Source organism: Bubalus bubalis, chromosome 14 (genome assembly GCF_019923935.1).
Source record: "Bubalus bubalis isolate 160015118507 breed Murrah chromosome 14, NDDB_SH_1, whole genome shotgun sequence".
In the NCBI taxonomy this organism is placed as follows: Eukaryota; Metazoa; Chordata; class Mammalia; order Artiodactyla; family Bovidae; genus Bubalus; species Bubalus bubalis.
In genome coordinates this window covers 51,585,413-51,602,618 of record NC_059170.1, presented here as the reverse complement: position 1 = coordinate 51,602,618, position 17,206 = coordinate 51,585,413, and the positions used below count along the sequence as shown (strand labels likewise).

The 17,206-nt window shown below is 40.2% G+C and overlaps 1 protein-coding gene across 2 annotated transcripts in view; it reads left to right on the top strand.

Annotated features, from left to right (window-relative positions):
- Positions 1-2,392: 2,392 nt before the first annotated feature.
- MRC1 (mannose receptor C-type 1) overlaps positions 2,393-17,206 on the top strand; it is a 111,825-nt gene continuing 97,011 nt past the window's right edge. The window contains exons 1-2 of one of the 2 annotated variants that reach the window (XM_025264336.3): positions 2,393-2,714; positions 16,697-17,098. In XM_025264336.3, coding sequence (XP_025120121.2) covers positions 2,654-2,714; positions 16,697-17,098 — 463 coding nt within the window. In that variant the 5' untranslated portion in view covers positions 2,393-2,653. The remainder of the gene's footprint in view (positions 2,715-16,696; positions 17,099-17,206) is intronic. The other variant, XM_025264335.3, reaches the window with a different exon arrangement.

Genomic DNA, 17,206 nt, shown 5'->3' with positions numbered 1-17,206 from the left:
ATCTCTGGAAGAAAGATACTTTTACTCCTTTTTCTCTGACTTGGATGCCTTTATTTATTTATTTTCTTGACTAATTGCTCTGGTTGGAACTTTTCTTGCCATGTTGAATAGAAGCTGTGAAAGCAATTAAAAGCTTTAATTACTCTTCAGAATACACAAGTCTGATATTTGGAAGATGAGTCCTCTGAAGGGCTATCCTGGATCCATCAGGGTGCAAAAAAGGCTGTTACCTGCCACAAAGATGGGGGAGTGGAAGATGATAGCCACCACCCAAGGAAGAGCTTGAAATTCACTGATATGTACCAGCATTTCCATCAAGCTCTCCCCTGGATCCTCCTAAGTTTCTGCTAGTTACTTGGGATACTAAAATAGACTCCAGACAGTTTCTGCCCAGTTTAGTAGGTGTTGAAGTGGAATGATGGATTTCTAAAGCTTCTTATTCCACTATCACTCCCACAAGAACTGGCTTTCTTTTTAGCTTGGTCACCTCTTTTAACCTGTTAAATCTTTGTTTTAGTAAGGTCAAGGTCATGGGGTAAATTCTTTGTGGGATGATAGATCTCCTATTGTTTCAAAATCACAGATTGTACCACTGATCCTGGTTGGCCATATGACACATTTTGTGTGATTTAAAAAAACCTGAATGTGAGTGTAGAGAAAATTCAGTTAAGTTTTATCTGCTTCTGAAATTAATGTAAATCCAAATTAGGCCAAAGTTTCTGAATTTATATAGTTGATTTACATTTAAAAACCATGAATGTCTCATTTAAAATATTTTTTTTCTCAAGATAAATCAGTGAAGCAGTGTTTTAGAAAGAAATATTTTGTTTCATTTGCTGTGTTTTGTAACCAATCTTTTATGTCAGTGAAACACTGGCTTAATGAAAAAGAAACATTTTTCTTTGTGTCCTACATTTTCATCATATTTTTCATCCTGTCAGAGTAATCTGAAATTTAGAAAGTTAAAAAAAATCAGTAAGAGAAATATATCACATTTCTTACTAGGAAGAAAAGTTTATAGTATCACAAAGATGGTGAATCTTCGAGCTTTCCACTTGAAGACAAACTATTCATTAAAACATATACATTACCATATGTAAAATTAGACAGTCAGTGAAATTTACTGTATGATGCAGGGAGCTCAAATACAGTGTTTTGTGACAACCTAGAGGGGTGGGATGGGGTGGCAGGTGTAAGGGAGGTTCAAGATGGTGGGGACATATGTATACCTATGGTTGATTTATGTTGATGTATGGCAGAAACCAACAGAATAATGTAAAGCAATTATCCTCCAATTAAAATCAGTAAATTTAAATTAAAAAACTAAAATAAAATTTCAAGAAATACTCCAGCAGCTTCCTTTTGTTTGGCTAACATTTCCCACACTCCAGTTGTGAGCTGGCTATCTAATTATCGATATCTGCTTCAAAATGTTCTTAATTCATGCTTTACTTCTGAAAAATAACACAATAGATATGTAGGGTTAATATGATGGTTCATGAAAGATGTTTTCATTTCTTTAAAAAGAAATTATTCCACCTATCATGAAATGACCAAATGAGCAGACTTCCTCCTGGCAAGACGACCCCTGTAAACCTGAAGAGGATCACTATTGTTAAGGATGGGCAGTGGGGCTTTACTGCAAGTCCTGTCACTGTTTTCTCTGGATCTCTTAAGAACTTTCTAGAAAAAGACTTCTAGAACTTTCTCCTTCCTTTTACAACTGAGCTTCTTTCTTAAGCTTAGTCTCTATTTTACATTTCTTTTGGCTGAAAGGAACAAAGCTCCATATGAAGCCACTTTCGAAGCTTTCAAAGAAAAAAGGAAACTAAATGTTGAATATGGAGAGTAGGATGGGATCCATTTCAGTGCGTAAGAAGACATTTCCAGCAGAAAACTATCCTTTAAAAAATAGTTTATTATTTTAGATGTAATGCCATATTGGTATAATTCAGGATTTTTAAAATTTTCATTTTTGGAGGAGGGGCAGCATGTGGCATGTGGGAATCTTAATTTTCTTACAAAGGATTGAACCTGTGCCCGCTCTGTGTTGAAAGGCCAGAGTCTTAACCACTGGACTGCTAAGGAAGTCCAGAAAACTGTTCTCTTTATTGCCTGCCATCTCCACTACATTCCAGGGCTTGTCTGCTGAAGGTCCCCGGATTCAGCTGCTGCCCAGAGAGAATCTCACTTTTCCAGCCCAGGTAGTGGCCTCCAGCTTGCCCTCCCCCGCATCCAAGCACAGCCGGGAGGTCCAGCGCTGTTTCACTTCCCCCCTTTCCCAGCAGGCCGGCCCTGGCTCCTGGGTTCTCACAGGCGCCCAGTCGCCTCCACCCTCTTCCTCATCTCTCTCCCACACGTGTCCCTCTCTCCCCTTCCTCTGTGTCTGCTCTTCTCAGAAGTTAGCTTACAAAGCAAAGTTGTAACTTTGAATTCCTGTTTTTCCAACCACCCTCATGTGACAGGATATCTCCTTATTGGAGGTTTTCCCTAATTTCAGAAGCCCTTTAAAAGTGGGCGCTTCCTCCACGCTCCTTTTCAGCTGGGCAGTTCTGAGAAGGGCGGAGCGGGCAGGGACAGCTGGGGGCTCACTGGCCTGGTCCTCTCCGCTCTCTTCTCTCCATCCGTGGAAGAAAAGGATAAACTCTGGACCATGAGGCCGTCCCCACTCCTGCCTCTCCTCTTTCTTCTTCCGGTAGCCGTGCAGCTCCTGGGTAAGTAGGCTAATGAGGTCTGAGCTTCCTGACTTGGGGCCTGGGGTCTATGATACCCCCTCCTTTGGGGGAGAGTGTTAAGGGATTCCTTCCACACCTGCGTGAGGAGGAAGCCGGGCTACAGCACCACCAGCTTTGCAGGAAGCTCCTCCGGGTTCCCAGGCCTGGAAGTTGGGGACTGGCAGGAGGCAGCGGCTCCTCCTCGGGTCAGGGGGGCTGCCTGATCTGAGCCCCTCAGAACCCTGCCTTCCTCTCACCTCTTCTTTCGTCTCCCACTGCCCCTTCGCTGCTATATATTCTTGGAGTGATTTCCGCTCCGGTTGGCGAATTATTGTTTTCATTTCCATCTAACTCTCAACCAATCTCTTCTGAGCGTTTTTGACCAAAATGAGGGCAGCGCTGGTGTCTCTCTTTATCGTGGGTCTAAGGATGGGTCACAGATAGTACCCCCCAAAGATCTCATGAGAGTTTTACAACTCATCTTTTTTCTGTGAATGCACCTTAAAAAAAAAATTTTTTTTAAGTTGGAGTTGATTTATAGTGTTGTGTTAGTTTCAGGTGTACAGTAATTGGGATCAGTTATACATATACATACATCCCCTCTTTCTTTACAGTCTTTTCCCATATAGGTCATTACAGAGTATTGAGTAGAGTTCCCTGTGCTACACAGCACCTTCTTATTAGTTATCTGTTTTAGACATAGTACCGTGTATACCTCAATCCCAATCTCCCAATGTATCCCTACTCCCCACCCACTCCTTACCCTCTGGTAACCATAAATTTTATTTTCTGTTTCAGTGACTCTATATCTGTTTTGTAGATAAGTTCATTCGTATCCCCTTTTAGATTCCACGTGTAAGCAATAGCATATGATATTTGTCTTTCTCTGACTTACTTCACTCAGCAGTGAATGAAGCATTTTGATCAGTCCTAGTTTTTATTACCAGACAGTTCATCCTTAGATGTTCTACATAGATCTTTCTCTCAGTTCTAAGTTGTTCAAACTGATTTATTCCTATTCTTCCATCCCTTCCTTTTTTTTTTCTTGGAAATGGATGATAATTCATGAGGACCAGACTCAGAGCTTTCCAGAAGCCTGAAGACAGTATGAAGTCTCTCTCTTCTATTTCTTTAAACACATCTTGCTTTACCCTCGGAATGAGAGCTGAGAGCGTCTGGAGGAATGTTTATTCCCAGATCTCTTTTGAGATGAAATAGATGGGATTTCAGCTTTGAAATTTTGTATTTCTGGTCCCCTTTCATTTTTCGCAAATCAGCAAATACCACCTTGCCCAGCCTGTGCCAAGGGTGTTCCATGCCCTGCCAACATGTTGGAGGCAGGTGCTGGGGAGAGGGGATCATGGATGAGACAGAAACTCCTGACAACCAGGAAGCTTTCCAGGGAGAATGTTCAACCACAGAAAACAAATCGGCATGACCATGAAATAGCTGAGATGATAAAAACACAAGCAAAGGCAGTATAGTTTGTAAATGGACCCTGCTACTTAATTTCTTTGTGCCTTAATTATAAACTTTCTTAGTATATAAACTAAGAAGCATCATATTACTTGTCCCATCAGTTGTTGCAATGACTCAATGAATTAAACTATGTAAAATATTTAGAACATAGTATGACTCATAATAGTTACTAAATGTTAGCTATTCATAACCATGACTATTTTTTCCCCCATGGTAGCAATCAGTAGCTCAGTGAAAGCAGGATAATTAGCATTTAAAGGAAAGGTTTTCCAAGAAACAATACAGAGGAAGGAGTCCTGAAGTCTGAGGAGATATTTTCCCTGTTGTTTTTGTTTAGTCACTAAGTCATGTTTGCAACCCCATGGACTATAACCCTGCCAGGCTCCTCTGTCCATGGAATTTTCCAGGCAAGTATACTAGAGTGGGTTGCCATTTCCTTCTCCAGGGGATCTTCCTGACTCAGGGATAGAACCTGAGTCTCCTGCATTTGCAGGCGGGTTCTTTACCACTGAGCCACCAGGGAAGCTCTTATTTAACCTGAGTCCTGGCTACAAAGCACATCTCTTAGTGAGTAAAGAGAAGGGTGACGGGATAGCAGGCTCCATATCACTCTGGTCTTCATCTTGAAAGACTGTCTTGTGCAAGAGGATTAATATATTCTTCGTGACCCCAAAGGTTAAAACTAAGACCAGTGACAATCTTCTAAAGGTTTCACTGTCTCAAATAGAATGTTCTGTGTAGCAGAAAGTTTTCTCTCACTAAAGGTCTTCAGAGGAGAAGGCAATGGCAGCCCAGTCCCGTACTCTTGCCTGGCAAATCCCATGGACCGAGGAGCCTGGTAGGCTGCAGTCCATGGGGTCGCTATGAGTTGGACACGACTGAGCGACTTCACTTTTACTTTTCACTTTCATGCATTGGAGAAGGAAATGGCAACCCACTCCAGTGTTCTTGCCTGGAGAATCCCAGGGACTGCGGAGCCTGGTGGGCTGCCATCTATGGGGTTGCACAGAGTCGGACACGACTGAAGCAACTTAGCAAAGGTCTTCAGACAGACCCTGAATGAGACCTGTACTCTAACCTGGCAATGGAAACATCATTGGCCACATTATATAGCCATGTTTAAAAAGGTAAAAAAAAAAAAAAACACAACAACAAACAAAAAACAGGTGACACTGATTTTATGATATGTTTTATTTAACCCAGTGTATCCAAAATATTATTAGTCAACATTCATCAATATAAAGCTTACTGGGATATTTTTACATTCATTTTTTTTTAAAAACTTTGTGGTTTTTTTTTTTTTTTTTTTAGTATAGCCAATTAATAATGTTGTGATAGTTTCAGATGGACAGCAAAGGGACTTAGCCATTCTCTCCCATACTCCCCTCCCATCCAGGCTGCCACCTCACATTGAACAGAGTCCCCTGTGCTATACAGTAGGACCTTGCTGGTTATCCATTTTAAATACAGCAGCATATACATGTCTATCCCAAGCTCCCAAACTATCCCTTTAGATTGGTGTTAATACTAATCTAGGATGTCTTTGAGGAACAGTTGCCCACTGACCGCTCCCTTACTAGTTTTCATAAAATTTTCCATTAATATTTATATTTTTCCTTCATTCTCTCATTTATTCCTTTATACATGTGACTTGTTTTGGTACCAGATTTAACACATACTTTCTGACACTGTTGAGCAAAACCAAGTTTTTGTCCTCTTTCTTTCTTCAGCTGTTCTGATAGTTGTCTATTTTTCTTGTTATTGTCCCAAATGACTTCTGATTTTTTTCTCTGATTCTGCGTTGGAGACCTGTTGGTGTAGGATATTGCAGATACAGGTGAGAAGACAGTTGCTTTGTTGTGTGACATTTCAGCACCTTCTTAGGTTGTTGGACCTAATTTCTAGGTAGGAAGAATCACTGCTGGTTAAATGTGAGTGTTAAAGAATTAAATACACTTAAAGTAGGTCAGAAGGAGAAAGACAAATACCATATAATATCACTTATGTGTGGAATATGAAGTATGAACCAAATGAACTCATCTATGAAACGGAGACAGACTCACAGACATAGAGAAGAGACTTGTGGTTACCACGGGCAGGGGTAATGAGGGAGGGATGGACCGGGAGTTGGGATTAATAGATGCAAATTATTATATAGAGAATGGATAAACAGCAAGGTCCTACTGTATGGCACCGGGAGCTATATCCAATGTCCTGGGATAAACCATAATGGAAAAGAATATGAAAAAGAATGTATATATGTATAACTGAGTTACTGCTGTACAGAAGAAACGAACAGAACATTGTAAATTAACTATACGTCAATAAAATATATTTTTAAAAAACAAAATACGGAAGGCAACCTGTAAGGGAGAAAAAAAAGAATCAAACACACTCAACCTCAGTTATAGACAAAGACCCTGTCTTCAAAGGGACGTGGAGATCACAGTGATGACAAGTATTCCTGAAACCTGGTTTCTGACACTGAATCTTGAGCAGCTGAAGGAGAACCAGGAGGTCACAGAGACACTAGGGGAGTTGAACAGAAGGAATGTAGCCTTTTAAGTGGTGTGTTGTTTGCATGGCAGAGAAGGAACAAAACGGCTATCAATGTGAGAATAACAGGGTCCTCTTGCCTCCTGGTAAGCATCAAGCTCTGTTGAATGGAAACATCATATAGTTACACTGATCCATAGAGGGAACTCATGGAAATCAGGTAATAAAATTGAGAGCAGAAGGAGATAGGAAGGCAAATACCCTTTGAAAAAGAACTGAAACTGGCATAGGAGACATTGTAGGATGTGCATGTGTGCTCAGTTCTTCTATTGTGTTGGACTCTTTTTTTTTTTAAATTTTATTTTATTTTTAAACTTTACATAATTGTATTGGTTTTGCCAAATATCAAAATGAATCCGCCACAGGTATATGAACCCATGGACAGTAGCCGTCTAGGCTCCTCTATCCATGGGATTATCCTGCCGGGAATACTGGAGTGGGTTGCTATTACCTCCTCTAGGGGATTTTCCTAACCCAGGGATCAAACCTGTATCTCCTGTGGCGCTTTGGCAGGCAGATTCTTTATCACTTGAGCCACTGGGAAGCCCCTTACTGTGTGACAGATTCTTCTGATTATAAACCAAGTTAAGGTTACAGAGCCCTTTCAGATCCTTACCCACTTCAATTAATTGCTTTCAGATCCTTAATCAGATCCTTACAACAACCCTATGAGAAGGGTTGAAAGTGAAAGTGAAGTTGCCCAGTCGTGTCTGACTCTTTGCGACCCCATGGACTATAGCCCACCAGGCTCTCCATCCATGGAATTTTCTAGGCAAGAGTACTGGAGTGGGTTGCCATTTCCCTCTCCAGGGGATCTTCCTGACCCAGGGACAGAACCCAGGTCTCCCGTATTAGAGGCAGATGCTTTACAGTCTGAGCCATCAGGGAAGCCATGAGATGGATTGGTTGGGTGTTATTAAAGTCATCCACCTTTTACTACATGAAAGGCTCAGAAGTCAGCTAGCCAGTAAGGACCTGACCAGTTCTTAATTGTGGTCTTCTGGTTCTGAGGCTAAGAAGATGTAATTTACTAGCTGGAGCATATTGATCAGGAAAGACATAAACGTGCTTCAAAACAGCAGTATGTCAAAAAGGGGATTAGTCCCTCTATTTGGATCAATTATTTAGATTTTTCACTTGGAGATGGGAAAGGGGACAGTAACCTTTGAGGGTTCACTATCTGCAAAATGATTTTCTGGGTGCTTTGCTTAAATTATCTGTAAATATATATATCTAAATATTTCTAAAAAATATTTAGAAAATTTCCAGCAGCTCTATCAGAGAACATTATTATCCCATTTGACAGATCAGGAAAGTGAGGCTAGAATGATTAATTTAACTGAGGCAACACAGCTAGGACTTGGTGGAACCAACATTTGATTGCAAGTTTGCTGGCCTGCAAACACATGCTTCTTTCCACCACATCACATGGGAACTCTGGGGTCTCTATCCTTCTGTCTGTGTCTTTACAACAGTTCTCTGTTTTTTTCTAGTTTCATCTTGCTCTGGACCATTTCACATTGCCTACAATACTGATTTTCCCCAGCTAATGATAAGAATATACTAATATGCATCAAGCAATTTCTGTGTGTCAGGAACTGTTCTCAGCACTGTGTTTAGATGATCTAATTTGAATCTCACACGACCAGCAGGTCCTGTACTTTCCTCCTCATTCTTCAGGGGGAAAAGGCAGCACGGAGTAGTTTAGATACTTGAGTAAGGTCACTCAGTAAGCAGTAGCGCTCCAATTATGTTACAGTCAGGTGGACACAATGCATAAAAATTAATTTGCCTGGTTATGAGTGGAAGAAGAAAAATTGTGTAGTCTCAGCTTCTTACCTACAGGTTTTGCTTGTCTTGAAGTTGGCAGAGAGGCTGGATTTTTGAGGTTGAAGATCAGGAGAGAAAGGGAAGGATGGTGAATGAAGTGGCAGCTGAGAATGGAATCCAGCATATAAGTCTGGGGATCAGCAGGTGGCAGGAGAGCTCCTGAGATGGGAGTGAATGTCCAGGAAGGGAGTAGGTATTCCTATCTTTAGGGAGGGAGGCAGGAAGTTGGCAGTGTTCCTTACTTACTCCCAGACTGTTTTCTCCTTGAGGTCATAGTCCGTATTGGATTAATACTTGCACCTCCCCCAGTAGCCTAATTGTTGTTGCTGTTGTTGTTTAGTCTCTAAGTCGTGTCTGACTCTTGGGACCCCATGGACTGTAACCTGCCAGGCTCCTCTGTCCATGGGGTTTCCCAGGCAAGAATATTGGAGTGAGTTGCCATTTCCTTCTCCAGTAGATCTTCCTGACCCAGGGATCAAACCTGTGTCTCCTGCACTGGCAGGCATATTCTTTACCACTGAGCCACTTGGGAATCCCCAATAGCCACATGCAGTGACTTTAATTGGTAGGTTCTCTGGATATTTGATGAATGAATGAAGGATCTAAGAGGAAAATAAAATCATTTTCAATTTTTTCTTTATCCTTTTGTTCAGTATCACTAAACCTAATCATGTGATCCTTAGTTTCCCCCGTGCCCCCAGCAATTGTTATACTTTGTGTGTGTGTGTGTGTGCGCGCGCACATGTGTATGGTAGTGATGGGTTAGTCCCTCAGTCATGTCCGACTCTTTGTGACCTCATGGACTGTAGTTCACCAGGCTCCTGTGTCCATGGGATTCTCCAGGTAAGAATATTGGAATGGGTTGCCATTTCCTTGTCCAGGGGATCTTCCCAACCTAGGGATTGAATCTGGGTCTTCTGCATTACAGATAGATTCTTTACTGATTGAGTCTCTAGGGAAGTCCTTGTGTATAGTAAATGCATAATAAATATTTATTTTTAACTAATACATTTACATAAATAAATATTTATTAGCTTAATTTCAGTTCTTTGGAGACACACTTGTGGGGTGTACTGTCACTGACAGGGGCTAATGAACAGATTCTTGGTTTCATTGACTCAAGATGGTGACCTCTGACAATGACTTGACAATGACTTGACTTGACCTCTGACAGTGATTTTTTCCCAAGACTGGGAAAAATCTTGGGAAAAACTGGCTGAGGAGGGGGCTGTGAGACCAGGGTGGGTGAAGGAGCAAGTGAGCCCTGTGGGCAGATGAGCTCAGCCTTCCAGGGTACCCTGGGTGACAAGGTAGAATGTATGTCTCAGAATCATCCTTCCTTGGTGTAAGGATTAGGGCTGTTCATTCCTCCAACACCCACTGGTCACTAGTGAAGGGCTGCTTCTAGGAGGTGTTCGTTCTCTGACCCTTCTGGTCTTTGCAGTGGGTGAAGGAGGCTCTGATGGTCCGAAAAACGTCCCCAGGCCCAGAGATGTGGGGCTGCCCCTGGGGAGTGGAGCTGGTACTCACTGAAGTAGCAAAAGGCAAGAGAAATAAATGGGTTTCTGGCAGCATCCACTACAAAATACCCATTTACTTTCCTCTTATCCAGCTTCCCTTTCTTCCACAAGTTATTAGCTTTTATGTTTTCGTGTCAGTGTTTTATTTATAGATGGTGGGGAAAGCCTAAATATGTATAAGGAAATACAGCCTATGACAGTTATATCTCTAAATTGTCACCTTTAATAACCTCACTTTCTTTGCCAGTAAATTTGGAAATTTGAACTTCCCTGGTAGCTCAGTTGGTAAAGAATCCTCCTGCAATGCAGGAGACCCCAGTTTGATTCCTGGGTCAGGAAGATCCACTGGAGAAGGGAACGGCTACCCACTCCAGTATTCTGGCCTGGAGAATTCCATGGACTGTATGGGGTTGCAAAGAGTCATACATGACTGAGTAACTTTTACTTTCACTTTGAAAATTTAATGACTTGCTTAGTGTTATCATTTAAAACAGTTAAAATGTGCTTAAAAGAACATTTGTACCCGTGATGTTAGATATCCAGGCTTTGGCCATTTTTTAAAATTGACTTTTATTGAAATATAGTTGTTTTGCAATGTTGTGTTAGTTTCTGCTGTTACAGCAGAGTAGGCCAGCCATGTGTATCCATATGTCCCCTCTTTTTTGGATTTCCTTTCTATTTAGGTCACCACAGAGAATTGAGTAAAGTTCCCTAAGCTATATAGTAGGTTCTCAAAAGTTACCTATTTTGTACACAGTAGTGTATACATGTCAATCCCAGTCTCCCAATTCATCCCACCCACCTTCCCTTTCCCGTGCTGGGGTCCATACATTTGTTCTCTACATCTTTGTCTCTGTTTTGTAAATAAGATCATCTATACCATTTTTCCTAGATTTCACATATGTGCATTAATATATGATATTTGTTTTTTTTTTCTTTATGAGTTACTTCACTCTGTATGATAGTCTTTAGGTTCAGCCTTGGTGGCTCAGATGGTTAAAGAATCCGCCTGCAATGCAGGAGACCCAGGTTCGATCCCTGGGTTGGGAAGATCTCTTGGAGAAGAGAATGGCAACCCACTCCAGTATTCTTGCCTGGAGAATTCCATGGACAGAAGCTATAGTCCATGGGGTCACAAAGAGTTGGACATAACTGAGCAGCTAACACTTTCACAGGCCCATCCACATCTCCACAAATGACCCAACTTCATTCCTTTTTATGGCCAGACTTCAGGCATTTTTAACCTGAGACATTGCGTGGAAACTTCTTTCCTAAATGCAGTCTGACTTTTTATATTTCTCCCCTTGAGGTGTGGGCTCTGTATATCAGGGAACTGGTCTCTAGTTTGTCTTTACATTGTCACCAGCAGGGTGCCTGCTATCTATTTGTTGAAAAATAAAAGATTAGTAAGACTGAGTTAAGATGGATGGCTGGTTTCATCAATTCGGTAAATACATTTCTGATGTATAAGTACCATCTATTCTCATTTGTTCAGCTTCGCAATATTTCTGTTACAAAAACATAGTATAGACAACAAAAATTAAGTGTTTATCCAAATACAACATTGGTCTGGTTCATAGTGACAGAAATGCCATAAGCTGTCTTTTGGTCAAGGTCTTGAATCACTTTCAGAGGAAGACAGATGACATTTTAAATCAGAGACATTGCACAGAGACAGTGATACAAGCAAAACTCACATGTTGACGCGTCAAGGAGAAGAATAACGTATGAACACAGGATCATAAAGTGATAATTTTACATTTCCTCTTATTGTCTGGCAGAAGCAAGATCAAACTTGCACTGCTTCCTAGTGTCCAAGATACATAAAGGAAATAAGAAGAGATAAGTTTGTATTGAAATAGAAGCTTTTCATTTGCAAGTACTTCTGTTATAAATATAAACATTTATAAATTGCTCTTTGGGAAAAATAAACTTTCAGGGTAAAAAGTCATATGAAATAGGTCCATCATCTTGAATCAAGCATTAAATAAGAGAAAGTACCTGGGTTAACAGTCAGGAGATGCTTCAAATTTAATAACTATTCCCTTATTCATTCAACAGATACTTGTTGAGGGCCTATTATGCTCTGAAAAGAGAGAATATGGTGATGGATTGGAAAGATAAGTCTTTCTACTCAGGGAATTTACATTCCAGTAGGGACACAGATAAAAAGTAAACAAAATTTTAAGAATATATATTTTAAAGTGGTTATTAATATTATATAGAAAATAAAAGAGTAAAATTAGAGTTGTTAGCTCACTAAGGAGTTGGCAATTGAGTTGGAACCTTAATGAGTGTCTCAAGAAAAGGGAACTTGAAATACGGAGTCTGTAAAGTGAAAATGAGCTTCAAGTTTTTGAGGAACAGAAAGGCTTTGTGGCTGGGAGGTGGTGAGTGAGAGCAAGGGTGGGAGGAGGTGAGAGTAGGAGCAGCTCCCCTGGATGGTGTCACATCTAGTGAGCTGTGACATGGAAACTGGAGGGTTTTGTTCCTGTGTATTCAGTGGTCCTTGTGAAGAGTTTACACTTGGGAAGAGATATGGTGAAAAACAAAATCTCTTCCATCCTGGAAAACCTCTCCCCAAAAAAAAAAGAAAAAATAATTTTATTATTGAATAAGTATTCAAGCAGAATGTGACATGTATTGGTAATCTACTAAAGAGACTGCAGAAACAGAGAAATTTGACCCTTTTATATGGCCAAGTAGAAATATTTCATGGCATCAAGTAGATTTTGCAGTCTGGGGTCAGGTGACATGTTAAGCCTGTCTCACCCAGGAAACTGGGAGATCAGGCATTATCGCTAATGATTCCATTTCAAACAGAGGAAAATCAGGGCAAGACCATGGTGGCTTGGTCCGGGGTATGGTAGTGGAAATGCAGAGAAAAGACTGGCTTAGGGAATATGTATTAGTTGGGTTCTCCAGAGAAACTGAACCAATAGAATGTGTATGTGTGTGTCCACCTCTGCCTCTCTCTCTGTCTATGTACCTATCTCTCTACCTATCCTCTATCAATATTTTTTGGGAGAGATTTATTTTAAGGAATTGCCTCATGCAGTTGTGGATGCTGACAAGTCCAACATCTACAGGGGTGGGTTGGCATGTTGGTAGCTCAAGAAAGAGTGGATATTGCAGTTCAGGTCCAAAGATAGTCTAGAGATAGAATTTCCACTTCTCTGGGTGACCTTAGCCTGTTTTCTCTGAAGGCCTTCAGCTGATTAGATGAGGCCCACCCACAGTATGGGGTATAATCTGCTTTACTAAAAGTCTACTGATTTAAATGTTAATCTTCTAGAACTAGAACAAAAAACAAAACACTTCCACAAACAACCTTCAGAGCAACATCCAGACAAGTGTTTGACCAATAAGTTTGATCCTATGGCCCAGCCAATTTGACACATAAAAGGAACCATTGTGGTACATTTTTGAAGAGAGCCAACAGATTATAATTTTGTCCTAGAAAGTGAAGGAAAGCTGAGAATCTAGATGGCTCCTAGGTCTTTGGCTTGTAGATCTAGATGGATGATGGTGCCATTAATAAAAAAGAATATTGGATGTTGCCATCATAGTTAAAGTTAAGATGGAGCTACAGATGAAAATTAAATACATGAAGTAAAACTCAAGGAAGTATAAAAACCTCTGAAAGAGGAATTCTATTCTTGCATAAAGACTTCTAAAGACCTTACTTTAAATGGCTGGTTACCAGCTGGTTGGTTGACTGAATTTAGACAGTAAGTGTTGGCCACTCAACAATACGATCAAATGACTGAAGTAGAAGGTGGAAGATAGATTCCGTCAGGATGGTACTAAGCAAAACTATGTGTAATGTGGAAGAGAAGTCTAGAGAAGAAAACAATAGGTGCAATGGCCAACACAAATTAAATGTAAAGGTCAGTATAGATGAGTCTACAAATATCTATGGCGACATTTTCATAGTTCAGTACCCTTTTAGCCAGATATAAATTTTTGTATGGTACATTATCCATTTAAAGAACATTTTATCTTCCTATTTCCTGGGTTTTCCTGTGTGAGTAAAACACAATACTATTAAAATTTTAATTGTATTACCAATGCACAAAGTTACTTGTGTTGCCACACAAAGATCAAACTTGGGAAGGACTTCAGTTAGATGGGAGGAGATTGCGTTGACACTGCATGTTCTGTTGACAGACGTCAACTCCAGATATGCCAACAGAAGCAGATGTTCTGAATTCAGGCTCTAGTGAGTCCCGATTCCAAGAAGTGGAACCAGCAGACATGCGGAACCCAGCCAAGGAATCTAGGCAGAGGTTCAAAGTAGCTCTGAATTAGGAACCCAGGCAAGACAGAGGCAGGAGGTCTCTACCAAGTGTAGACAAGAGCAGATATGGCAAGAGAACATAATCTTTTGAGGCAAAGATCTATTATGACCTCAAAGTTGATGGTCCAAGACTGATCTCAGAGTGTGAGTGTTGCCAAGCCACAGGGGTGTTGAGGACAGTAAATAGAATTTGGCTTGTGAAAGTGCTTTGTAAACAGCAAAGGGCTCTCTTAGTGATACTATGATTATTTGATAGTTTCACTGGGATGACCTGATTAAAATTGGGGTTAGCTGATGTAAACTATTGTATAGAGGATGGATAAACAATAGATTCTACTATATAGCAGAGGGAACTATATTCAATATTCTAGGATAAACCATAATGGAAAAGAATGTAAAAAAGACTATATATATGTATAACTGAATCACTTTGTTGTAGCAGAAATTAACACAATATTGTAAATCTATTTGTTGTTCAGTTGCTAAGTTATGTCTCACTGTTTGTGACCCCATGGACTGCAGCATGCTAGGCTTCCCTGTAAATCAACTTATACTTCAATGAATGAAAAAAATAAAGTTGAAATCAAATGTAAAAAAAATTAACAAGCTCATTTAGCCAAACCCTCAAACATCTGTAATACTATACTAGCTCACTTTGAAAGAAGCTCTTAAGTAGAAGGAATTTACTCAAACTTCACAAAAAGTGTTTAATTTATATTTGTGCCCCCCAAATAGTTAATTCCTTTCATTTGTCTATTAAAAAATAGGCAAAAAAGAAAACCTTTAAACGATCAAACTTGAATTCAATTGTGATTTAAAGGATAAAAATGTGCTTACTAGCTCCTTTTATTCTTTTCTTTTTTGGCAAGAGGAAGTTGAGTTTTGCCAGATAGCAGCTATGTACTACAAGAATAAACCATGTATACATATTTATTTAAAGTACCAACCCCAAGTTGCAAGCATAAAAAAACACTGTTATTGGTAAAGTTTCTCTTATAAATATTACCTTAAACAATATAAAAACGTAACGTACTCAACCTTTACTGCAAACTTCACAAATTATTACACTTTTCAAATGCATTTTGTATCATTTTTTAATACAAAGGTCAAGTTGAATATGCCAATGAAACGACAGATACTAGATGTCTGAGGTGCCAACTGTTGGATGGAAAACAAAACAGAAAAGCTCTCTAGTTGCCCAGACCGGGGCTACCCAGCAGACTGTTAGCTCACAGATTTGCTGGCCATTAAATGAAGGTAAAAATTCCTAAAATAAAATTGTTTTTCTAGACACAGGAAACTTTCCCAGTGTTAGAATAATTGTGTATCAGTTCAGTTCAGTTCAGTTCAGTCGCTCTATAGGTTTCATCTATCTCAAAGAGGCTAAGGGTAGTCAGACTTCAAAATTCTGTTCTAAGACACAGAAATATTTAATTTTATACTTTATTGTGTTTATCTCCAAGTTTGTTTTTTTCAGATGAGTGTTATTTCTTCTTCTATTACCTATCTTTTATGTTTGTGCCTGCTTGTATTTGTGCTTAGTCGTGTCCAACTCTTTGCAACCCCATGAACTGTAGCCTGCCAGGCTCCTCTGTCCATGGAATTCTCCAGGCAAGAATATTGGAGTGGGTTGCCATTTCCTCCTTAAGGGGATCTTCCCGACCCAGGGATCGAACCCGTGTCTCTTGCATCTCCTGCATTGGCAGGCAGATTCTTCACCACTGTGCCACCTGGGAAGCCCCCTTTTATGTTTGCTGCGGCTGCTGCTGCTAAATTGCTTCAGTTGTGTCCGACTCTGTGCAACCCCAAGCATTTGAGCCTTTTCATAAGGTTCCTTGTCCAAACTAGGACATCCTGAAGATTTCCAGTTAATTACTGGCAGCTGGCAGCCATGTACTCCTGAGAGAGGACCCTTAACCCAGTCTTTCCAGCTTCAGGGACCCTTCTGGAGGAGCTGAGTTGGCCCAGGCAGGGTCAATTTCATCCTTTTTCCTGTGATCATAGGTCTTTAAGGGAAATGGAAAAATTGAGAACTTATTTTTCTTTAACTTTTTATTTTATAACTAATAAACACTGTTGTGATAGTTTCAGGTGGACAGCAAAAGGACTCAGCCACGCATACACATGTATCCATTCTCTCCCAACCCCCCACCCCCAGGCTGCCATATGACATTGAGCAGAGTTCCCTGTGCTATACAGTAGGTCCTTGTTATCTATTTAACATTAAGAACTTTTGAACTAAAATATTGCCTTCATCCTATGTGTCCACTTAAACACCCTTTCTCTTTTTTTAACAGACACTAGGCCATTTTTAATATACAATGAAGATCACAAGCGTTGTGTGGAAGCATTAAGTCCCAGTGCAGTCCAAACTGCAGTTTGCGACCCGAACAATGAAGCTCAGAAATTCCGATGGGTGTCTGAATCCCAGATCATGAGCGTTGCACTTAAATTATGCTTAGGGGTACCATCAAAAACTGATTGGGTTCCTGTCACTCTGTATGCCTGTGACTCTAAGAGTGAATTTCAGAAATGGGAGTGCAAAAATGACACGCTCTTAGGAATCAAAGGAGAAGATTTATTTTTTAACTATGGCAACAGACAAGAAAAGAACATTATGCTTTACAAGGGATCAGGTTTATGGAGCAGATGGAAGATTTATGGAACCACTGATGATCTGTGCTCTAGAGGTTATGAAGGTAAGAAGCTTGGAATTTTTTTTCTTTTGTCTTTCTGTCCATTTTTTCTCATCCTCTTATTTGAGAACTAATTCAAGAAAATAAGCATATTCTTGTTCAGTCTGTACT